Here is a 25,792-nt window from a genome sequence, read left to right as displayed (position 1 = left end):
ACTAGAATGAAGAGCAGAAGAGAAAGTCTGCTTGCTTCCCTTTTAGAATTCTAATCCCAGAATATGCTTGTTAGATGTCAGCTATTTAGAGAACTATTTCAGCATAAAAGAGGCCTCACCCCTTGACCCTATTCCCAACTCACATCACATTCCAGCACAAACTGAAAAGCTGAATGAGGGGAACCTTATTCCTGCTCTGGTTTGGAGAATCTCTCCCTCTTCCTCTCCTTGTCACTTCTGCCCATGTAGAGAGATTTTGAAGTGAAAAAAGAAGGGGGCACCTGGGTGGTTCAGTCGGTTAAATGTCTGACTTTGGCTCAGGTCACGATCTCAGTTTGTGGGTTCGAGCCCTGTGTTGGGCTCTGTGCTGACAGGTAGCTCAGAGCCTAGAGCCTGTTTCAGATTCTGTGTCTCCCTCTCTCTCTGAACCTCCCCTGTTCATGCTCTCTCTCTCTCTCTCTCTCTCTCACTCTCTCTCAGAAATATAAACATTTAAAAATTTTTTTAAAAATAGAAGTGAGAAAAGAAGAAACTCTTTAAAAAAATCCTCAGCACTTTCCTCCAAAAAATTATAAGAGAAAGAGGTCTGGAACCTGTGACCCATGTTTAAGATCCATATGCTCTGAGGCACCAGGGTGACTCAGTTGGTTGAGCATTCGACTCTTGACTTCCGCCTTCTTCAAGATCTCCTGTTCTCTACAAACTGGACATGAAGCCCTTTTTCTTGGAAGGGGAAGAAGAATGGTCCTTGACTTGTCTCATTGTTGGGAACAGTTTTAAGGGCTAGCATATTCCAGACACTTACAGTTCATTTTAATTCTAATATCCACTCATTCCAGAAAGTGTTTCCCGAAGTTTGTTCCACTAAATAATAGTTTTTCCAAAATGTTTAGTGAATAAAATAGATTAAGGTAAAATAATTTTGAAAAAATATGTGTATTTTGAAAATCTCTCCCTCTTAGAGATTTATGTTCACTAGTATATTCAAGGTGCTGAGAGGTCATGAGGTTAAGAAATCTGTTCACTTGGCTTTTCAAATATATGTGATTCAATAACCACCTTTTCCACATAAGACCCATTAACATCCACCAACTTCCTTAGGGAAGCCTGTCCTTGGCAGCATAGGAGCATCTGGTTTCCTAATTGTTACAATGAGGCTCAATCAATAACTCTAACCTGTTTCAAGGGAATAATCCAAAATTTAAAAAAAAAAAGCTCTATATAAGAGAAGTTAATCGCAATGTTGTTTGTAATAGCAAAAACCTGTAAACAACTAAAATATTTTAAAATAGGGATTGAGAAAATATGTAATGGTGCACCGTGTCAGAATACTGTGTAGCCACTAACAATATTTATGAAGAATTCTCAAAAACCTATGAAACTTATCCAACTATACATTAAATATATGCAATTTTTTATAATTATCAATTATACCTCAAAGCTATGGGTTTTGACTGTTTTTTAATGTTTATTTATTTTTGAGAGAGGTAGAGGGACAAAGCATGAGTGGAGAAGGGGCAAAGAGAGAGGGAGACACAGAATCCGAAGCAGGGTCCAAGCTCTGAGCTGTCAGCACAGAGCCTGATGAGGGGCTCAAACATATGAACCCTGAGATCATGACCTGAGCTGAAGCTGGACGTTTAACTGACTGAGCCACCCAGGTGCTCCTACCCCAAAGCTGTTTAAAAAACAGCTGGGTCACCTGGGTGGCTCAGTCAATTAAGTGTCCAACTTCGGCTCAGGTCATGATCTTGCCGTTCCCGAGTTTGAGCCCCATATCGGGCTCACTGCTGACAGCGCAGAGCCTGAAGCCTGTTCCAGATTCTCTGTCTCTGTCTCCGTCTCTGCTCCTCCCCAACTCATGCTCTGTCTCTCCCTCTAAAAAATAGGTAAACATTAAAACTTTTTAAAACACTTAATAAGCAAATAAGTAAAAGCTATGAAAATATAAAGTGTCAGGTGAAACACTTGTATATACAACATGTCCTCAACTACATACTAAACATGCATAGAAAAAAATACATGATTTAAATATCTTCTGGGTCTGGTAATATTGTATGCTAGAGCTCCTAAAACATTTCTGCTATATAATATCTAAAAACACTTGATATAATAGTTTTAAGGCCTCCTTTTAGGTGACTTGATAAGCCTGTAAGAAAGCAAGGAAAGGCCAATGAAATTAGGAAGTTGGTCAAGGTAGGGGAATAGTGAGTCTTTAAGTGGCTAAAAACCTTGGAATAGTCTAATAGTCTAGAATGGTAGTTCTGGGCATTGACCCCCAGGGGGCAACTATGAAATGAGTGGGGGCAGTTTTGGTGATCACAATTATAAGCCACTGTTGGTATTTGATAGGTGAGGGGTCAAGGATGCTAGATGTCCTGAAAAGTACAGGGCAGTTCCTCACAACAAAGAATCATCCTACACCCCCTCATGATTTTTAAATGAATCTCTGGCCATCAATGTCAATAAGACAGATGCTTGTAATCATTTGAGCCTAGAGCCTAACCCTGTATTGTATGATTTTAATACATGCAGAACTTTTCAGGAATTTAACCACTGTGTAAAAGGAAAATGAAACTTTGTTTTATTTGGAAATTTGTCAAGGATTGTTCATCATTTTGGAAAACGACATTGCCACCAGCACTGCCACTATGGTATTCAAGTCACCAATACAACATACACGGATCAGTTCTAGTGTTTACGAATTTGCTGAATCTACATATGGGGGGGTGAGCACTTGATTACTTTGTTATGTTTTCTTGTACGGTGGAATTTAAGCATTTATATATTAAAATAGTCAAAATTTTACTACAAACTAGTTTTCTATTATTTCTTTCTATCACATTTATGGCATTATGTATTGATTGATTTAGGTTGAAGTGATGTGGAATCATGCGGTTGTCTAGAAATTTCATTCCGATGATCTAAAGGAGACATTACAAATTATTTGTTATGGGGGCATTCAGTCTGATGGGATTGAAAATCACTGCAGTATATAATCCCTACAACTTGCTTTTCTCATTTTAACAATAAGACAGAATTTTTGCATATGTAGCTTAGATGTACCAGAGTTTGTGTAAATACTATTAATGACTTCATAGGTTATTTCCAATTTTGTGATGTTAGAAACAATGAATGTAATAAAATCTTCCCACACACATCTTTGTGCACAGGTGCAAGCATTTCTCAGGGATAGATATTGACAAGTAAAGGTGCTAAATCAAAGTAGATATCTTTTGGGGCGCCTGGGTGGCTCAGTTGGTTAAGCGTCTGACTTTGGCTCAGGTCATGATCTCGTGGTTTGTGAGTTCAAGCCCCGCGTCAGGCTCTGTGCTGCTGCTTCGGATTCTGTGTCTCCCTCTCTCTGTCCCTCAGACCCCTCTCCCTCAAAAATAAAAAAATATTTAAAAAAATTTTTTTTAAAAGAGTAGATATCTTTTAAAAGGCACTGCCAAATTTCTTTCTAAAACTGCATGCCAACTTACATTCACACCAATATTGGATAAAATAACCTTTCCCCACATGTGTTCCTTCCCAACACTTAACTTTTTCTATCTTTTTAATATTTGTAAATCTTTGGAGATGAAATTGTTTCTCATGTCAAGTTGCATTTTCCTAACACTAGTCAGGTTGATTGAACAACTTTTGAAATGTTTCTGAGCCACTTGACTGCCTTGGTTAATTGAGAATTCATATCTTTTGTCCATTTTTAATTTTTGGTTGACTTGTAGGAGCTCTTCATAGATTCTAACTATGAATTATTTGTTTAACATGTATGTTGGAGATTAACTTTCTCCTATCCCGTTTTCTGTCTTTCAATTTTGGTCATACAGAAGTTAAAATTTTTGATATAGTCAAACTTATCACTGTTTTCCTTTATTGCTTTATTGGTTTTGATCTTAAAGAAGGCTTTTCCTAATCTAGATGTCATTTTCTTTTTTTTTTTTTTTTTTTTGTTTTATTTATTTCTAGGAGAGAGAGACAGCGTGAGTAGGGGAGGGTCAGAGAGAGAGGGAGACACAGGCTCTGAAACAGGCTCCAGGCTCTGAGCTGGCAGTCAGCACAGAGCCCGACGCGGGGCCCGAACCCACGAACCGTGAGATCATGACCTGAGCGAAAGTCGGACGCTTAACCGACTAAGCCACCCGGGCGCCCCTCTAGATGTCATTTTCAATGGCCACATAATATTCCATTGTATGGATGTACCATGAGTTATGAAATTCTAACTATTGGAAATTTAGTGATGGGCTGGTCCATCCTTTCACTAATATAAACAATGCTGTGAAAAACAACTGAGTGTTCTACTTGATTTGTTTTTAATTTTTAAAAAGTTTGTTTATTTATTTTGAAAGAGAGTTTGAGCAGGGGAGGGGCAGAGAGAGAGAGAATCCCAAGCAGGCTGTGTGTGCTGGCAGCTGGCACCAATGAGGGGCTTGAACTCATGAACCATGAAATCATGACCTGAGCCAAAACCAAGAGTCCAACTGCTTAACCAATGGAGGAGCCACCCAGGTGTCCCTCAACTTGATATTTTTAACATAATTTAGGGCCTAGCAAACAGTGCAATAAATGTTTCTAGAGGAGGGAGAGGAGAAAGGCAGGAAGACTTTTCCACCCTACATTCAAGGTATGTTTAAAAATCCAGCCCATGGGGCATCTGGATGACTCAGGTGGTTAAGCCTCTGGCTTCAGCTTATGTCATGATCTCACAGCTCCTGAGTTCAAGCCCCTATCCGGCTCAGGATCCTCTGTCTCCCTCTCTCTCTGCCTCTCCCCAGCTCAAAAATAAATAAACATTAAAAAAAATAATTACACTGCAGCCCAATGTCAACCAAATTATTGGGGAATTAGTTCTAATTCTACTTCTCCTTTGGCCCATCTAATCAAGAATTGACTCATCCTCCCCCTAAGGCCATCCTTCCACAGGGTGACACTACATCAGACACACCTTTAAGCATATACCTGAGTCCACCTTCCTATCCTGACTTCGGTTTTCGGGTGCCACTTTGCTCAGCGAGTCTTCAAGGTTTAATTCCTGGAAGAGGGTGAGCGGATCTGAGAAGATGAGGCATGGGGAAGAGAAGCCTCATACCCAGGAGGCTGGATTGCCACAGATTTGCTACACCCAGCTCTAATTCCAGCAGGTGAAATTTCATATCCCGGAGGCAGGGTTTCATTTCCAGCCACTGAGTTTTCACTTCCAGTAGGTGAGGTTTCGTTTCCAGCTGGTAGGGCTCTGTATGCCCCTGGTGGGGCTCCATATCCCGCAGGTGGGGGTCTGTATCCCCCTGATGGGTATCCATATTCCGCCTGCAGGTGTCCGTATCCAGCCTGTGGGAGTCCATATCCAGCCTGTGGGGGTCCGTATCCAGCCTGTGGGGGTCCGTATCCCACCTGTGGGGGTCCATAGACAACAAATGGGTATGCTGAGAAGGAAAAAAAAAAATCAGTTACTCATTTTTGAGAGCAGACAAGGAATAGGTAAGAAGGAAGAAGACAAAAAAACTATTGTGAAGCAAACTGACCCAGGAAGAGAATTCAGGCAGAATAATGCTAAAGCCAGATCCTTCAGCCACCACCAGGTGAAGGCTTTATCATTTCCTGTTGTGGAGGGGTTCAAATTAACATGAAAATATCCCTACAGTTATATCTCTATATTACTTATACTTGTGGTCAGATACATATTTTACTTAATAAATTTTGCTTGATTATGAAGAAAGTAATACATGCTCAATGAGGAATATGTATTTGGAAAACAGAGAAAAGAGAAAATTTTAAATTACTTATAATTCCACTATTAAAAACAAAAACAATATTTTGGTATATTTCTTTGTAGGATCTCTGTTAATATTTTTTATACAATCACAATCATAACAACCGTACAGCTTTTTATCTGGCTCTTTTTGCTTGACATTATTAAAAATGTCTTTGTATTATTAACATTTTTCATAAATTAAAAGTCAGGCAACATTATATCACATAGATAGGTGCTACTTAATTTCTCTGTTGTAGAAGAGTGTGTGTGGTTTCCAAATTTTTGATTCACATTACAATAAACATGGGTTTTATTTATTTCCTTGGCTACATTCCCAAAGTGGTTTAATGAATCAATGAATGGACAACGGTCAAGTTATTTTGCTGTAATCCATATTTATGTTTGAGCTAATTTAAAGAACTTCAAAAGAACTGTCTTAAAGATGCTCAAAGACTAAAGGAGAATGTGAAGAAAGTCAAGGAAATGATGTGTGCACCCAATAGAAATATCAGTAGAGATGGAAAACTTAGTAAGAAACCAAAAGGAAATTTTGGAGTTGAATAGTACCATAAGAGAAAAAAATTCACTAGAGGGGTTCAAATTCAGATTTGAGTAGGCAGATGAACGAATCTGTTAACATGAAAATAGAATGGTGGAAACAGTAGAGATTGAGGAACAGCCAGAAAAACTATTGAAGAGTGAACAGAGCTTGAAGGACCTGTGGGATGCCATCAAGCAGACTGACATACACATTGTGGAAGTCCCAGAAGGAGGAGAGAGAGAAAGGGACAGAGCAAATATCTAAAGAAATAATGACTGTGCACTTCCCAAGTTGGATGAAAAACATGAATATAAACATCCAGGAAGCTCAATGAGCTTGAAGTCAGATGAACTCCTAGAGACCCAACTGAGATGCATTCTAATTAAACTTTCAAAAGCCAACGATAAAGAAAGAATTGTGAAAGCAGCAAGAGAGAAGTGCATCACCCACATACAAGGGATCCTCAATAAAACAATTAGCAGATATCTCATCAGAAACTTTGGAGGACATAAATAAACTGTCAGACAAGAGTCCTCTATTTGGCCAAACTCCTTCAAGAGTGAGGGAGAAATGATGTTCCCAGATAAACAAAAGCTGAAGAAGTTCATTACCACCAGACTGGCCCTGCAAGAGGAGCCTCAGGGAGTCCTACAGGGTGACCTGAAAGCACACCAGACAGAAATTTGAAGCCATATGAATGAATGAAGATCTCAGTAGTGATAAAGTAAATCACTGGATAATTACAAAAGCTAATATTACTGTTAACAATGACTTGTAATTCCATTTTTTGTTTTCTACATAAGAGACTAATGCATTTAAAAGGATTATTAGATTATATTTTTAGGCATACAACATATAAACACATCATTCTGTGACATCAGTTAGTATACAAAACAAAGAGCCAATAGACATGCATGTCATGCTCCAAGGAGAACACAAGAAAGGGCTGCATTCTGGGGCCTGCTGGCAGCCTGTTAGGAAACCCTTTGTGGCCCACCAGTAAGCTGTGGATCACATTTGAGAACCACTGTGGACAGGCACAACTGTTAGAGGGTACAGGGCATACAGCTGGAGCCCTCAGTGAGGTTGAAGGGCAGGGCATAAGCATGATGGCTATACGTGTGTGAAATTGGAAGGGAGGAGTGGGCAAGAGCACACGTCTTCTGCTCAGGCTACACGCAGGAAGGGAGTGCTCCCACTAACGGACATTGCCCAGGTATGCCCTGTATATGTGTACATTACAGTTCAAAGTAAGCCTGAAACTAAAGCCCAGCCACTTGCTGACGTGCCACTGGGTTTCAGTCTAGAAACAAAGTCATGGACTTCACCATTTTCCAATTCCCTACACCTCTGCTGTTTCTCCGGCAGCAGAGTTGGAAGCAAGCTAGCAGTGAATGGATCTTTGAGCCCCTGGCATACTTTTCCACCTCCCAACAAGAAGTCCCCTGCCATACCTTACCTGGACAAGGCATCTGTTGCGTGCACATCATATTCCCCTGCCCCGTAACTACATACAATCCTGGAGGGCTGAACCAGTAATTCATACTTCCAAGTGGAACTCCTCTGGCAGCTGAGAAGACAAGTTTGGCAAAATAGGGACTCTTTAATTTGTTTAACACAGATGTACAACAGCTACCAACCAAACAATTAATAGAGTAGTAACCATCATCTTACACAAGTGTCCAACAATGCTCCCAGGATAGAAGATAAAAAATATATAAAAGTCTCTTGTCCTGAACCATACGCTTCTTGAGGGCAGAAATTGTGTCTTATTTGCCTATGTTTATTCAGGGCCTAGGATAGCACCTACCATAATAAATATTTAGAAAAAATTTCCAACTGAGGACTCTATCAAGCTGGCAAGATGCATCGATTAAAAACCAATGTAACTGCAATGTGATATGGAAGAAAGCACTTCTGTTCGTCTCCCTCTGCATCTCTTATTAAGGCCCTTGCGATGGTGTTTGGGGCCCACTTGGATAGTCTAGGGTAATCGCCTCAAGATCCTTAAATGAATGACATCTGCGGAGATTCTTTTTACAGACGGGAACATTCACAGATTCTGAGGATTAGGACACAGGTATGTCTTAGGGAACGATTATCAGCCTACTACACTACTTTCTGGCATCTGACCACAAGGAATATACACCGCTTCCAGGCCTGGCCCATGCAGGCTTTCCAAGTGAAACCCCTATTCTATTTCCCTCTCTGCCAGCCAGCCAGAGAGGCTGTGGAAGCCATGTGTTAAAGATGGGCAGAGACCCTATTACCCTGAGTCCCTGAAGGGCTATGTAGAACACAGCCCCCTTTATCCCTACTGATTAACATTTACATAAGCAGTAATATCTATTGTCCTAAGCTATTGATAATTTGGGGTTTATCTGTTTCAATAACTAGCATTATCTTAACTAATTCACTCTAAATCTAAACCTGCCCTCCTTAGCCCCATTATCCTCCTTTTCAATATCCTATTAGCATCCTTCCCAGAAGTAATTATTTTACTAACTTATATGTTTGCATATTTCTTTTTTTAACGTTTATTTATTTTTGAGAGAGAGAGACAGAACGACCGAGGGGGAGGTGGGGAAGGGGCAGAGAAAGATGGAGACACAGAATCTGAAGCAGGCTACAGACTCTGGGCTGTCAGCACAACTAACACGCCTTGAGATCATGACCTGAGCCAAAGTCAGATGCTTAACCAACTGAGCCACCCAGGCGCCCCGTTTGTGTATTTCTTATATGACTCTCACTAGACTGTAAGTTTAACGAAGGTGGGGGACTATGTATGTCTTGTTCACTGTTGTGTTCTCAACCATCTCACATAGTGTTTGGTATACAGTGAGTAAAGCATCAAAGAATCAAATCATCAAGCATGATGGGTAGTTAATCCCAAAGGCCTCAAGGAAGCCCATCTCACAATCCCTGACTCTTGCTTGAGGAGCAGGGGTAGGCAGACATTGGGCCAAGTTCACCTAAGTAGCCTAAACCCTTTCCAAAAACCTATGTAACTGTTAGGACACTGAACCTCTCTTTGCAAGCCAAGAAGCATATCTTAATAAAACCACAAAGAGGACTCCCTCAAGTTGACCAATCCTTAGCCCATAATCCTAAAAATAAGCCCCCTCTATTGTGAGGTGAAAAATAAGAGCAAATTCAATATCCAGTATGCAAATATTCTGAGTTTTCCAGACATCTGTAGCAAAGAACTGGGCTTTCAAGTATCCCCTGCCTCTGGGTTCCATCTGGCCACGCTCTGTCAGCCAGTACACCAATGTTATTCAATGTCAGGCTTCAGATGCTGTCTGCCCTCTGGACAATGAAGAGCTGTTGGTTGGGTACAGTATTCGAACTCCTTGGCCTTCATATCTTGCGCTGTATCATTAAAGGTAATAGTAACACATTTTCTTACTTCTCAATTTCCTATACATGGCTTTTCCGCCAACTATCTTTAGCATTTCTGTTTTGCTAATACCACCACAAACTCAAATGCAATGCATGGTTTTCAGTCTTCATTTTATCAAACACCTCTGCAGCAGCTGACAGATGACCACTCAGTAATACTGGAAATTTCTCTTCCTTGATTTCTGGGATAATAAACTCACTTGACTCTCCTCCTATCTCAGTCAGCCCCACCCTACCCACCCCTTAGATGTTGAGGACCTTGGAATACCATCCCTTATTCACTGACTGAGCCTATCACTCACGTGTCCCCAGAAATGACCCATGTGCTGAGGAGTTCCAGATCAGTCTCTGGATACAGTTCATCTTTGGAGTTCTGAGCTGCACGTCTGCTGGCCTCTAGCACTCCAATGTACCTCACGTTTAATAGGATGCAATGGTTAATAGTATAGATCAAAAGAACACAGCATCATTTATATACTATACTTATTTGAATATAAACCATATATTAAATGATAGCATTGTTTCAATCTTAAATTCTCTGAATTTGATAAGTAGACTGAGGGTAGAGAAGAGAAAACCCTTGGTCTTAGCAGATACACACTTGAATACTCAAGGAATGAAAGAAACAATCTTGGTGACTTATTCCCAAATCGTTCAGTAAAAACAAAAGCAAAAAAAGAGTAAGATAAAACAAAATGTGGGAAAATGTTAATGATGAGTGAATCTAGATGAAGCGTCTATGAGAGTCCATTGTAATATTCTTACAACTTTTCTAGATAAGATTTTTTTTCAAAATAAGAAGTTTAAAAAGAAAGTGAGAGTAGATTTAGGGTTCAGATTCTAGCTCCATCACTTTCTACCCGTATAGCCTTGGGAAACTGTAGAACCATCACTGACTCAGTTTCCTCAGTTATCAATTTACATGACACATGTAAAGGGCTTAGAATACTGCCCACTGCATGGTAAGCATTCAGTAAATGTTAGCATTATTATATCTAAAATTGAACTTGTTTCCTCTCCAACTTAGACAGTCTCTTATATTCTTTTTTTTTTTAATGTTTTATTTATTTCTGAGACAGACAGAGAGACAGAGTGAGCAGGGTAGGGTCAGAGAGAGAGTGAGACACAGAATCCGAAGCAGGCTCCAGGCTCCGAGCTAGCTGTCAACACTGAGCCCGACGCGGGGCTCGAACCCACAAACCCTGAGATCGTGACCTGAGCCGAAGTCAGACGCCCAACCGACTGAACCACCCAGGAGCCCCAGATCTCTTATATTCTTAACCGTGGTTTATAGTATCATGATTCAGTCTTCTGAGCTAGAAAATTCATTCCACCCTCTGGTGTGTCCCCAGCATTTTTCTATGCCTCTATTTTGGAATATTTGCATGTGTCTGTCTCTTCTAGATTGTGTTCATCTCAACTAGATTGGAGTTGAGGTGGAGGCAAGGAAGAAAGAGAAAGAGCATTCCAGATAGAGCAAACTCCAGGGCACATGGCTGGCTCAGTCAGTAGAGCATATGCCCCTTGATCTTAGGGCCATGAGTTCGAGCCCCATATTGGGTGTAGAGTTTTACTTCAAAAATAAAATTAAACAAACAAACAAATCCATAAATAAAGTTACCCAGGTAGAGCAAATAGCATGAAGGCTCAGAGATGAGAGAACAGGGCACAAAGAAGACCAGTTGGACTAGAGTACAAAAGGTGAGAGAGCAGGGGCATGAAATGAGGCTAGATTGAATAAAAATATATCACAAAAAGATTATTTGCATTCAAAGTCTGAAAGAGTTCTCTGGTACATCTGTTAGATCAGTGTTGTAGGGCTGGACAGTACCTCTTCCCTCTTCTTGTGGAAGTTGGGGATTAAACCTAAGAGAAGCAAAGGCAATGCCAGAGAGGAAAAAAGACAAAAGGCATAACAAAGGAAGAAGAGCTCAGGCAACTGGGGCTTCCTGGCCTGAAAATGAGAGTACTCAGTGATGTATGAGACCAACATTTAAATGGACAAAAGAGGGACACCTGGGTGTCTCAGTTGGGTAAACATCTGAATCTTGGTTTCGACTCAGGTCATGATCTCACAGCTTTGTGGGTTTGAGCCCCACACTGGGCTCTGCACAGACAGCATGGGGCCTGCTTGGGATTCTCTTTCCCTCTCTCACTGCCCCTCCTCCACTCATGCTGTCTCTTTCTCAAAATAGATAAGCTTTAAAAAATACATATTAAAAAAATTATTAAAGGGGCGCCTGGGTGGCTCAGTCAGTTAAGCCTCCAACTTCAGCTCTGGTCATGATCTCATGGCTCATGAGTTCCAGCCCCGCGTCTGACTCTGTGCTGACAGCTCAGAGCCTGGAGCCTGCTTCAGATTCTGTGTCTCCCCCTCTCTCTGCTCCTCCCCTGCTTGTGCTCTGTCTCTCGCTCCTTCAAAAATAAATAAACACTAAAAAAAATTTTTTTAAACATTAAAAATGGGCAAAAGGTTATCAGGTATAATTAGTGGTTCGACTGTCTGAATATAAACTCCTGCCAGACTACAAACTCCTTGAAGACAAGAAGGGACTGAATAATGTTGTTCCCAGGATGGAATATTGTACTTGTGCCATAGTAGGGAGACTCAGGAAATGCCTGCTGAATACAGGTGCAGCTACCGACTGCCTGACTGTAGAGACCAAAGTTTCGGCCGGGTAGCAGGCCCACTACTTCAATTCCACAGGCCTCAAAACCCCCAAGGGTTAGTGTCTTTATTAGGATTGCTCACCAGCAGAGGCAGCTTTCATCATCAACTGGGCAAATTCGATGGCACCTCCTTTTCTGAAGGTTAATTTAAAAGTAGCCTGTCCTTCCCAGCCACCTGGGGGAAGAAATGGCACACACTAAGATTCTGGCACCACTGGTCAGAGAAGGACAGCCCCGGACAGAGAGAGAAGCACTGCCCAACGGAGCAACACAGCTTTCTTTGAATTCCAGCATGAGCCAAGTCTGAACCTTCTGGAAGCTTTTGAGGGAAAAAAAATACACTTCTGAGGCAGACCACTTACCATCCGAAGCTGCCTGAATGGTCCCTTTAATGTAGTTGGCAGCAAAGACTGGTTGTTCAACGGCACAGTTACTCATCAGATCAAATGGCATCATGAAAGACAACATGGGATCACTGACTAAGTGTGAAGTCATGAAGATCACCTAAGAGAGGAGAGAAGTGGAGGAGGAATGCAGTCTGTCCACGGACCGAGACATATTAGAGCAATCCTAAGGTCGGGGCTGTTTGACATTCTGGCCTAACTGAGAAACATCACCCATTTTCTCCCATATCCTTCAACATGGAGAATCATAAAGTGCCAACAGTTTGGAAGTCAATGTTAAATCTCTCTCTGTTTTAAGGAAACCAAATGTAGAGTTGATAGGTCAAGGTAGAAGTAGAATTACCCGGTATGAAGTGAGAAATACTGTCCCCTTCTTCGTACCACTGAAAAGATTGCATCTCTCTGGTTGCTGTGGGAAGGAGAGGTCCACATCCTGATAATGTGTCAAGACACTGCAGAAAAGTAAGACACCACACAATTTTGAAGTTATATAAAACAACACACATAAAGCTCTTAGAACAATTCCAAGGCCAGAGTAAGCACTCAAAGTTAGCTGCTGTTGCTACTACCACTATTGTATTGAAATAGAAATTTAGCTCATGCTCTGTCTCTCTGTCTCTCTCAAAAAATAAATAAACATTTAAAAATATTTTTTAAAAAAGGAGGGGGTGCCTGGGTGGCTCAGTCAGTTGAGTGTCTGACTTCGGCTCAGGTTATGATCTCACAGTTCATGGGTTCAAGCCCTGCATTGGGGTCTGTGCTGACAGCTCAGAGCCTGGACCCTGCTTCGAATTCTGTATCCCTCTCTCTCTGCCCCTCCCCTGCTCATGCTCTGTCTCTCTCTCTCTCTCAAAAATAAACATTAAAGACTTTTTAAAAAGAAAGGAATTTAAATCTTATTCTCTATTCACTTATTCTTCTCCCTCTTTACCACTGGATTCTTTTGTTTCTTATCAAACCTACCTTCTTCTTAATGTTTACTAAGAATAACAAAATAGGGGCTCCTGGGTGACTCAGTGGTTAAGCATCTGACTTCAGCTCAGATCATTATCTCACTGCTTGTGAGTTTGAGCTCCATATCAGGCTCTGTGCTGACAGCTCAGAGTCTGGAGCCGCTTCTGATTCTGTGTCTCCCTCGCTCTTCCCCTCCCCTGCTCTCACTCTTTTTCTGTCTCTCTCAAGAAAAATAAACATTAAAAAAATTTTTTTAAGCATAACACTAAAACATGTATTAAGAATAATAAATAAGAAGAATAGTTCTTATTCTTCATGTGCAGGAAGTGTAAAGCACTGTGCTAATGAAAACGTTTCTCTGACTCTGATAGAAACGGCAAGACACACGGAGGGCTCTGGATTCCTCTGACCTGTTATTCCTTCTGCCTTTCGTGCTCTCCCCTCACTCTTAACTGGACTCATCCTATTCTCACTCATAGATCCTATTGGGTTTCTCATCTTTCTTACTAATTATTATAATATATATGTGTTTATTTGTTCAATGTCTTAACTAATGATCCTGTTAAGGACAATGTCTTTCCACTGTAGCCCTAGCAAATACTGGGTGCTATTAAATATTTATTGAATGAATGAAAACATGAATAAAGATAATAATGCAAGCAGTAATATGACATATATAACATTAATGGCACAAAAGTGGCATAGCAATTTAGTGGAAGGAGAGATTAGCTTTGGTTGAAGTGATTAAGAATGACTTAATAGAAAGGTTCAAGTTTGAGTTGATTCTTTTTTAAGTTTATTTATTTATTTTAAGAGAGAGAGAGCGCATGCATGCTCAAGTGAGGGGAGGGACAGAAAGAGAGAGGAACAGAGAGAGTCCCAAGCAGGCTCCACTCTGTCAGCACAGAGACGGATAGTCCCGCATTAACCAACAGAAGGCATTAACCATGAGATCATGACCTAAGCTGAAATCAAGGGTCAGATGCTTAACTGACTGAGGCACCCAGGTGCCCCTGATTCTTAAGAGATGAGCACTGTTTCAGTAGGCAGAGGTGAGGGTAGGGGATGATCCAGATGGGGAGCAAACAGCATGAATCGAGGTGGAAGAGCAGCATTAATGGAGGTATGCAGTGGAAAGCAAATTGCACACTTGGGAGCAGCCTACATGCATGGATTCATCAAAACAGCACGGAGGTGAAGGTGGGAAGAATAATGAGATACAGATAGAAAGCCATGCTGGAACTAGAGCTTGGAGATATCACTTAATAGCAAGAATCAATCAAGGAGGTGGTGGTTTATCAGAGGTACCACTTTAAGAAACCCTAAGGGGCACCAGACTAGCTCAGTCAGTAGAGCACGCAGCTCTTGGTCTCGGGGTCATGAGTTCAAGCCCCACAGTGGGTGTGGAGATTACTTAAAAAAAAAAAAAAAAAAAAAAGAGTGGCACCTGGGGGGCTCAATCAGTTGAGCACCCAACTTCAGCTTGGGTCATGGTCTCACAGTTCGTGGGGTCGAGCCCCATGTTGGGCTCTGTGCTGACAGCTCAGAGCCTGGAGCCTGCTTCGGATTCTGTGTCTCCCTCTCTCTCTCTGTCCCTTTCTCACTCACATTCTGTCTCTCTCTCTGTCCCTCTCTCAAAAATAAATAAATATTAAAAAAAAATTTTTTTTATTTCTTAGGAGAGAGAGAGAGAGAGAGAGAGACAGTGTGAGCAGGGGAGGGTCGGAGAGAGAGGGAGTCACAGACTGAAACAGGCTCCAGGCTCTGAGCTGGCAGTCAGCACAGAGCCGCATGTGGGGCTCGAACCCGCGAACCGCGAGATCATGACCTAAGCGAAAGTCGGACGCTTAACCAACTAAGCCACCCAGGCGACCCTAAAACTTTTTTAAAAAGAGTCCCTAAAATAGTCCTGATGTGATGCAATAAGAATTGGAACTGGGGTGGTGGTGTGTTGATAAGAAGAGATTTTTAAGACAATGAAAATATGATGTCAAAAAAAATAGGGAACTCCAAAAGGCAGTCCAGAAGTCTGGAATCTATTCAAAACCTTATAACAACTCAGAGAATGTTTAATCAAGAAAAAAGCTGAGTCTCAATAAGCAAGCTTCATGACACTTTAACTTACCCTGGTACTAATCCCCAGCTTGGCAACAACCTTAAAAACAACCCACATTCCTAGTATAAGTACCAAGTACCAAAGGGAGCAAAATAGACCTTATTCTCAAAGAATTGTTGTTGTTGTTTTTTAAATGTTTTTATTTATTTCAGAGAGAGAGAGAAAGACAGCGTGAGCAGGGGAGGGTCAGAGAGAGAGGGAGACACAGAATCCAAAGCAGGCTCCAGGCTCTGAGCTAGCTGTCAGCACAGAGTCCGACGCAGGGCTTGAACCCATGAACCGGGAGATCATGACCTGAGCCAAAGTCAGATGCTTAACTGACTGAGCCACCCAGGCGCCCCAAAGAATTGTTGTCTTAAGACTTGTATGGTGGCTCCCTGAAGGGCAGGCTCCAAGGTTGTGTGCCTAATTCAGAACTCTCCCAGGACTGAGGTGACAAATCAGGGTCCATTTGTCAAAAACATTTCAAGGTAAATGTATTAGTTGCTGCTGTCTGGGGCAAAGGATGACATTTAGTGCAAACAAACTGAAAACTTAGGGAGGAAAGAAAGGCTAGAGAATAAGATGCTTTGGGGAATAAAGGCTTTGAATAGTTCTGACATATTCATGGGAAACTAGAAAGCCACATGCATACATCCCAAGGGCTGGGTTCATGCTCAGAAGAGAACTGAGAAGGCCTGAAAATTTTACCTCTGGCTGACAATGAAGTTCTGCTCAAGTAGGAAGTGAAAGCTAAGACAGAGCTGTAAACTGCCTGGCTGAGTGATAAAGACACACTCCAAACCTACAGGCAGAGCCCATCTACAAAGCCTGGGAGATTTTTTTTTTTTTTTGTGCCAGACATATAAGGAAATTGTCACATCACTAGTCGGCCACTAAGTTAATATAAAAGAGACTTTAGTGGCTGAATGTGACAAAGATTATAAACTTTACACAATTTATAATTTAGGAAATTCAGTAAACAAACAAACAATAAGTACAACAAGCAGCAACAATGTACCCTGAGGAAGAGAAAAAATCTCATTTCCAGAGTTGCCACATTATAATATATATTCAAAATGTCTAGTTTACAAATTTTTTAACATTTTATTTTTTGAGAGACAGAGCATCATCAGGGGAGGGGCAGGGAGAGAGGGATACACAGAATCAGAAGTAGGCTCCAGGCTCCAAGCTATCAGCACAGAACCCAATGCAGAGTTTGAACCCATGAACATGAGATCATGACCTGAGCTGAAGTCAGACACTCAACTCACTGAGCCACCCAGGTGCCCCAAAATGTCTAGTTTTCAACAACAACAAAAAAATTATGAGGCATGCAACAAGAAAGTATGGCCCATATGTTCATCTGTAGACAGGAAATGAAATTAATAGAAAACTGACTTTGAGGAAACCCACACANACTCAAACTCATGACTCCAAGATCAAGAGTTGCATGCTCTACCAACTGAGCCAGCCAGGGACCCCATTAGACAAAGACTTTAAATAAACTATTTGAAGTATGTTTAAAGAGTTAAAAGAAACCATGTCTAAATAACCAAAGGAAATAATGAGAATAATGTCTCAAAAAGTAATAAAATACCAATAAAGAGATAGAAATTAGAAAAATAAACCAAATAGAAATTCTGAAGTTGGAAACTATAATAAGTAAAACAAAAAATTCACTCGTGGTGGGCTTAATGGCAGATTTCAGCAGGCAGAGGAAAGGATCAGTGAATCTGAAGACAGGTCCATTGAGAATAACAGTCATTACCTAGGTAACAGAAAGAAAAAAGAATGAAGAAAAATGAACAGAGTCTTAACAGACCTGTGGGACAAAATCAAGCATACAACCGTATGTATAATGTGACTGCCAAAAGAAGAGCAGAGAATAAAAGGAGGTATAAAGAAAATCTGAAGAAATAATGGCCATAATCTCCCCCTAGTTTAATGAGAGACATGAGTCTACACTACCAAGCTCAACAAACTTCAAATAGGATTAACTCAAAGAGATCCACACCAAGACACATTATAATCAAACTGCTGAAAGCCAAATAAAGAGACTCTTGAAAAAAGCAAGAGAAAATAATCATCATGCACAAGGAATCTTTAATAAGACAAACAGCTGACTTCTCATCAAAAACTATGGAGGCAGGAGGTAATAGGATGACATATGCAAAGTGCTTAAAGGAAAAAAATCTCAACCAAGAATTCTATACCTGGCAAAATCATCCTTCAAAAATTGAGGAGAAATTAAAACATTACCAAGTAAACATAAACTGAGAGTTCATCACTAGTAGGTCTGAACTATAAGAAATGCTAAAGGAAGTCCTTCAGCCTGAAATAAAAAGACACCAGGCAGTAAATCAAACCCACACAGAGAAATAAAGAACATTGGTAAAAACAACTACATAGGTGAAAATAAAAGTCTGTATTCATGTATTTTTGTCTTGGAACTCTTCATTTCTTCCTATGTGAATTAAAAGACAATTATAAAAATAATAATTACAAATCTATGATGATGCATACACAATGTATAAAAATGTAATTTGGGGGACGCCTGGGTGGCTTAGTCGGTTAAGCGTCCGACTTTCGCTTAGGTCATGATCTCGCGGTTCGTGGGTTCAAGCCCCGCATCAGGCTCTGTGCTGACTGCCAGCTCGGAGCCCGGAGCCTGTTTCAGTCTGTGACTCCCTCTCTCTCTGACCCTCCCCTGCTCACGCTGTCTCTCTCTCTCTCCTGGAAATAAATAAAACATTAAAAAAAATTTTTTTTTAAAAATGTAATTTGGGACAATAACAGTATAAGAGGACACAGCTATATAGGAACACAATTTTTTCACACAATTAAAATAAAATTGTATTAATTTGAACTAGATTGTTATAAATTAAGATGTTAAATGTAATCTTCAGGGCAACCTCAAAGAAATAACTAAAATATATACAGTAAGAGAAATGAGGAGGGAGTCAAGATAGTATGTTAGGAAATATCTACTAAACACAAAGGGAGGCATTAATGGAGTAACTGAAACATAGAAAACAAATAGCAGAAGAGCAGAAGTTAAGTCCTTCCTTAAGGACATTTCATTAAGTGTAAACGAATTGAACTCTCCAATTAAAAGTCAGAGATTACCAAAATATATTTTTTTGAAAACATGATACCACTATACACTGTCTACAAAAGAGTTACTTGATATCCAAAGAAAAAAATAGGTTTAAAGTGAAAGGATGTAAAAAGATATTCCAAACAGTAGCCAAAAGAGAGCTTCGATGGTTATACTAATATCAAAAAGAGGCATCTCGGGGTACCTGGGTGGCTCAATCAGTTAAGCGTCCAACTTCAGCTCAGGTCAAGATCTCGTGGTCCATTAGTTTGAGCCCCATGTCAATCTCTGTGCTGCCATCTCAGAACCTGGATCCCACTTCAGATTATATGTCTCCCTCTCTCTCTGCCCCTCCCCTGCTCCTGCTCTGTCTCTCTAGAAATGAATAAATGTTTAAAAGAGAGCGAGATCTTAGGGTACCTGGGTGGTTTAGTTGGTTAAGCACCTGACTCTTGATCTCAGCTCAGGTCTTGATCTCAGGGTCATGAGTTCAAGCCCCAAATTGGGCTCTTTGTTGGGCATTAAGCTTACTTTAAAAAGAGAGAGAGAGAGAGATCTCAGATCAATAACCTAATTTCCCACACTAGAGGACTAGAAAAACAAGACCAAACTAAACCCAAAGCTAGAGAAGGGAAGAAATAGTAAAGATTACAGAGAGAGAATCCCAAGCAGGTTCTGCACTGTCAGCACAGAGCCCTATGTGGGGCTCAAACTCATGAACCATGAGTTCATGATCTGAGCCAAAACCAAGAGTCAGATGCTCAACCGACTGGGCCACCCAAGTGCCCCACCCCTAAAAGTTTTATATTTTTTAAAATACTTATTTTGAGAGAGAGAGAGAGAGAGACAGAACCTTAAGCAGGTTTCATGCTCAACACGGTGCCCAACGAGGGGCTTGATCATACAACCCTAGGATCATGACCTAACCCAAAATCAAGAGTCAGACGCTCAACTGATTGAGGCACCCAGGCTCCCCTTAAAATATATTTTAATCTTTTTAATTTTTTTAAATGTTTTATCTATTTCTGAGAGAAAGAAAGACAGACAGCGTGAGCAGGGGAGGGTCAGAGAGAGAGGGAGATACAGAATCTGAAACAGGCTCCAGGCTCTGAGTTGGCAGTCAGCACAGAGCCCAATGCGGGGCTCGAACCCACGAACCGTGAGTTCATGACCTGAGCTGAAGTCAGATGCTTCCCCGACTGAGCCACCCAGTTGCCCCTATTTTAATCTTTTTTAAAAAGTCTGTGTCCTCTGATCCCACAACTGCACTTTCAGGAACATATCCCAAAAAAACATTTTGACAGGCAAAGATAAGTTTTCAAAAATGTTCATGAAGCAATGTTTATAGCAATGACAAATTACACCCTGAACATCCCAAATAGGGGCTTGAGCAAAGGTTCATGTGTATTGGAATACCAGTTATTGAAAATAATGATGTAGCTATTGATACTGGAGAGCATCCCCAATATATTGGTAAATGAGGAAAACAAATTACAAAACAGTCTCGAGTGGGGGGCAAGGGGGTTGCATATATTTTCATGGAGGAAAGTGCTGAAAGATACATACCAAAATATAAAAAGCACTAGATGTTGGAATCTGGGGTAATTTAAATTTTTTTCTAATTTTTCTACAATAAACACACATGATACTATCTGTACAAGTTTTAGAATATTGGTTAAAAAAGAAAACTCAGTGTCTCCCCTATTTACTAGTAAAGTCCTATCTGTACAATTATGAGTTCTCAGCTGGGACTAAAAAGTCTCCACATCCAGTGTGATGAATTTCTCAAACGTGTATTACGAATAGGCAAAAGAAGTCAAAATACAACCAATCTTCTCTTTCTCAACCTATTTTTTTTAAAGTAGTTTCAATCAACACCGAAAGACCCCCAAACAATCCACTTAAAAATGGGCAGAGGAACTGAATAGACCTTTATAACAAAGACGACATACAGATGGCCAACAGACCCATGAAAAGATGCTCAACATCACTCATCATCAGGGAGATGCAAATCAAAACCACAACAAGATAGCACCTTACACCTATAAGAATGCCTAAAATCAAAAAGACAAGAAATGTTGGAGAGGATGTGGAGAAAAAAGAACCCTCGTGCACTGTTGGTGGGAATGTAAATTGGTACAGCCACAATGGAAAACAGTATGGAAGTTCCTCAAAAAATTAAAAATAGAAAAAAAATAAAAACAGAAATATCGGGGCGCCTCAGTGGGTCAGTCGGTTAAGCATCTGACTTCGGCTCAGGTCATGATCTTGCAGTTTGTGAGTTCCGGCCCTGCATCGGGCTCTGTACTGACAGCTCAAAGCCCGGAGCCTGATTTGGATTCTGTGTCTCCCCCTCTCTCTGCCCCTCCCCTGCTCATGCTCTGTCTCTGTTTCTCAATAATAAATAAATGTTTAAAATTTTTTAATTAAAGAAATAGAGAAATACCATATGATTCAATGACTCCACTACTGGGTATTTACTTAAAGAAAATGAAAACACTGATTTGAAAAGATATATGTACCCCTGTTTATTGCAACATTATTTACAATAGCCAAGATATGGAAGCAACCTAAGTGTTCACTGAAGGACAATTAGATAAGGAAGATGTGGTATGTACACACACACACACACACACACACACACACACACACACACACCAGAATATTATGCAGCCATAAAAAAGGAGATCTTGCCATTTGCAGTAACATGGATGGACCTCGAGGATATCACACTAAGTGGAATAAATCAAACGGAGAAAGACAGATACCATATCATTTCACGCATACGTGGAATCTAAAACAAAAGACAACAAATGAATAAACAAACAAAAAGCAGAATCAGACCTATAAATACAGAAGACAAACCGATGGCTGTCAGCGGGAAGGGGGGTGGGAGGGTGGCAAAAAGCAGGGAGATACAGGCTTCCAGTAATGGAATGAATAAGTCATAGGAATAAAAGGCGCGGCGTAGGGAACAGTGACAGTGTAATCTCATTGTATGGTGACACTTTTGGTGAGCACAGTACAACTTACAGAGAAATCGATTCACTATGTTGTACACCTGAAACTAACGCGACATGTCAACTACGCTCAAGTTAAAAAATAAAATAAAATAAAATAGAGAAATACAGTAGTTTCTATAAGGAAGCGGGCGCCCTGATAGGGCGGAGCAGCTCAGATGAAGAGAAAGCATAGAAGCCGCCCTTTCCCTTTCTACGGGACGCTGGAGTCGAGGAGTTCAAATCCCGATCAACCCCTTCCACACGCACTGACCACACGATTGTAAGCAAATTCCTTCTCTTTCCGTTTCCCCACTTGGGAAATAAGGGGATCCTCACTGTAGCTAGAGCAGCTATAAGTAGAAAGCTCTTAAACAGCGGCGATTATAGCGCCCAGGAGCACAGAACGGACCCCGGGAAGATCAGAGGACCAGAGAATCGGCGTCTGTGTTGTAATTTTTTAGAAACAAGCCTCATGCCCCGCCTCCATCGCACGCAGGGAACCGGACAAGACCGCGGCTGAGCGACGGGACGCCCAGACCCGGGGTAGGAGCGGCCCCAGGGCGCCCAGCCGCCGGCACCCAGGCGGGGGTGCGGGGGTGCGGGGGGCCGGCGCTCTCCTGCTGCCCAGCTGCGCACGGCCCACAGGGCCTTCGGGAGTCGGGCAGGACGCGCCGCCGCCGCCCGTCGGAAGCCGGCCAGAACGTTTTCCCCGGGGAGGCAGCGGAGGGAAAAGATCCGGACATTGGCATTCTGTGCGTCTTCCCGACAAAGGCTGAGTCCCCCCGCCGCACGCGAGCCGTGGAAAACGGGGGCAAGTGGGAGCGGAGGCGGGAGCTGGGCGGGAGGAACCGACGAGAGGGGCCGCGCGGAGCGGAGGCCTTAGGCGTGGAGGCGGGCGAGCGGCGGGCCGGGCCGGGCGAGCGTCCTTCTCCCTAGAGGGCTCCGCTTTCCGTTCCGATCTTTACAGGGCGGAGAGAAAGGGCGCTTCGGGAGGTTCTCAGGACGCGGGGAGGCCCTGAGGACGCGGGGAGGCCCCCCGACGGCGCGGGATCCTTCTGCGGGATCCACCCCCAACCCCCGCCTCTTGCGCGTCCGCGCCCCTGGGAGGAGGGACAACCCCCTGCCGCCGTCGCCCCACGGAGGTCGCGCGCTCCCACCAGCGGCCCGGAGGGACGGCGCGACACCCCACGACTGCCAGGGCGCTCCTGCCTTTCTTCTGAGGCGACGCGCGCCTCGCACGGCGCACCCGCCCTGTACTTCAGCGAGGTCCCGCGCTCCAGCCTCGGCCCGCTCTGTGCCCGCGAACGCCAGCGGGGCTCGAGCGCCCCAACGGAGGGGGCGGGGCTCAGCCAGCCGAGGCCGGAAAAGGCGGGAAAGGCCCTGATTGGCTGAGAGTTTGCAAGCCGCCAGTTCTCCCTGCTGTCTCTCCCGGGCTCTGACAGCATCCCTCCCCACCGGCTTCCCCTCGAGCACCTGTCGCCAAAAGGAATGAAGACCCCTTGGCGGTTCTCGGTGTGGCTCTGATTCACCGCCATCTTGCCCCAGGCCCTCTCCTGCCGCCCCTCAGATGGAAAGGGGCGGGGCCTGCGCCAAACCGTGTGGGCGGGGCTTTGNCCCGGAAGTGTCGGTGCCAGTTGTTGGGACTCCAGCTGGTGGGGGTGGGAGCGGCCTGGGGAATGGACCCCGCCCCAGAGTGCGAGGGTGTGGAGTGGTAGGTGAGTGGGCACCTGGATCTACACCTGCCCTCCTGGCCCCAGCGTGGTAGCTGGTTGCTCGGCCGCCCTCGGGAATGGACTGAATGGGTCAGAAATCAGAAGCAAGATTTTCCTGCGTGCACCCCTGGCCTGCGTCAGGAGGCTAACAATGCCCTTTGGAGAAAGGATCCAGAAAGATTTCTGGCTNTCGAGAAAGTCTGGAATGCAAGCCGGTTTCTTGTGAGGCAGCATCCAGGAAAGGGTGAATGATCTGGGTCAGGGGGAATCTGTGCCGGTTCCAAGATCGAGAGAGCCTGCGGCATCCATCATACCTGCCCTCCCTTCTCCAAAGGGTGATTGTGAGGATCCGGTGGGATACATTATACTGTAATTGCTTTGAAGACTAAAATGTACATCTTTTTGTTTCCTTTAAACTTCACAAAATAGCACCGAAGGGCTTCAAGCAAAGGGATGGTGACATCTTCTGGATTACCATATTTCATCAAGTTTAAGATGCTGTCAGTTATAAGATGAGCCATTTTTAAATGTACCACTGAGGGAAAGAAGTTGCCAAATAAAGACATATTGTCATTCATAAGCTGATTTTTTAAAAGTAATCTCTACACTCAACATGGGGCTTGAACTCATACCCTGGGGATAGAAAGTTGCATGCTCTACCTCCTGAGCCAGCCAGGTGCCCCAGGCTGATTTTTGTTTATTTTTTATCTTAAAAAGGTTTTTTTAAGGTTTATTCATTTTTCAGAGACAGAGAGAAACAGCGTGTGAATGGGGAAGGGCAAAGAGAGAGGGAGACACAGAATCTGAAGCAGGCTCCAGGCTCTGAGCTGTCAGCACAGAGCCCGAGGCGGGGCTCGAACCCAAGAACTGCCAGATCATGACCTGAGCCGAGGCTGCTCAACCAACTGAGCCACCCAGGTGCAACCCCCTGATTTTTTTTTAACATAAGACTACTGGAACAGATTAAATGCAATAGGAATGATGTGAAGCCATAGAAGGACCACTGAGATAGAGCCCCCATCTTCCATTGGTAATTACGTGTGCAACTTTGGACATCAGCCATGCTCTCCGGACTTCTGTTTCCATATGTGTATGAAAGAATTGGACTAAAAGAACTGTTTTCTCTTAGCTGTGATGTTTTAAGTTTTCAAAACTACTCTATTGCTCAAAACTTCCCACATCTGCCCATCTTGATGTGGCATTGCCACTCTGGCTCTGGTCCTCATCATTTTACCTGAATGACACCTCCCTCCCCCATTCTTCTATACCTTGCATTCACCCTACAGAATACTGAGGCCCCAAATACAATTGCATATGGTCATCACATTCAAATTCAGAAAAATAGAGAACGTTGTGTTATTTGTTGGCTACAGAAGAGAGTAGGAACCTCAAAGAGAGGAAGTTTGGTTTAAATTTGAAAAAGACAAGAGAGAAGCTAGTGCTTTAAATTTAAATTCTTAACTCTCAAAGCATTCACTGTAAAGTAGGCAAGTCTCTAGGCAAGGTAGGTCCACGCCTTCCATAGAGTTGGGTTTCGTGCCTCCTGGAGAAATGAGGGAAAAGCTAGGAAATTCATTAAATGAAAATAAACCCTGTTTACATTGAAGGAGACAGACTACGCAGAGCACAGCATCCCTCAGGTCTAGCATGCCAGCTCCCTCACTCGTGTTGGATACAAAACTCCATGGAGGGGCACCTGGGTGGCTCAGTTGGTTGAGCATCCAACTCTTGGTTTCAGCTCAGGTCATGATCTTGCAGTTTGTGAGATTAAGCCCCACATTGGGCTCCACGCGGAATGTGCTGAGCCTGTTTGGGGTTCTCTCTCTCTCCCTCTCAGTCCATCCCCTGCTCTCTCTCGAAATAAATAAACATTAAACACACACATGGAAGAATGACCCAAGTCTGTCCTCAAGCCAACTGAAGACAAACTGGACTCACAAAATGTTTTCCATCTATAATTTCTGTGGCTACTTCTTACCAAGATGATCCCTGTCTCACTCTCCACCCGTGGGTGAGATGATTTAATGGCTAATTTGGCCAAGGAGTGAGCACAAATGAGACACAGGCCAGGCAGTTATTGTTCAAACAGCAGTGTTTAGTTGTACAACACAAAGTCTAGCAACATTTACACAACCAGTTTGAGTGTCTGTTGGCTTA

At 42.6% G+C, this 25,792-nt stretch overlaps 1 protein-coding gene across 1 annotated transcript in view; it reads right to left on the bottom strand.

Annotated features, from left to right (window-relative positions):
* WBP2NL (WBP2 N-terminal like) overlaps positions 1 to 23,499 on the bottom strand; it is a 29,129-nt gene extending 5,630 nt beyond the window's left edge. Inside the window, exons 1-7 of the mRNA XM_077757888.1 lie at positions 23,397 to 23,499; positions 13,116 to 13,224; positions 12,731 to 12,872; positions 12,451 to 12,543; positions 7,812 to 7,866; positions 5,199 to 5,394; positions 4,963 to 5,035 (exon numbers count right to left, since the gene is read on the bottom strand). Coding sequence (XP_077614014.1) covers positions 4,963 to 5,035; positions 5,199 to 5,394; positions 7,812 to 7,866; positions 12,451 to 12,543; positions 12,731 to 12,872; positions 13,116 to 13,224; positions 23,397 to 23,458 — 730 coding nt within the window. The 5' untranslated portion in view covers positions 23,459 to 23,499. The remainder of the gene's footprint in view (positions 1 to 4,962; positions 5,036 to 5,198; positions 5,395 to 7,811; positions 7,867 to 12,450; positions 12,544 to 12,730; positions 12,873 to 13,115; positions 13,225 to 23,396) is intronic.
* Between the last annotated feature and the right edge of the window lie 2,293 nt (positions 23,500 to 25,792).

This window comes from Crocuta crocuta, unplaced genomic scaffold (assembly GCF_008692635.1).
Source record: "Crocuta crocuta isolate KB4526 unplaced genomic scaffold, BGI_CrCroc_1.0 scaffold143, whole genome shotgun sequence".
Classification (NCBI taxonomy): Eukaryota; Metazoa; Chordata; class Mammalia; order Carnivora; family Hyaenidae; genus Crocuta; species Crocuta crocuta.
The sequence above is the reverse complement of the archived record's forward strand: the minus strand, read 5'-3'. Positions and strand labels throughout refer to the sequence as shown.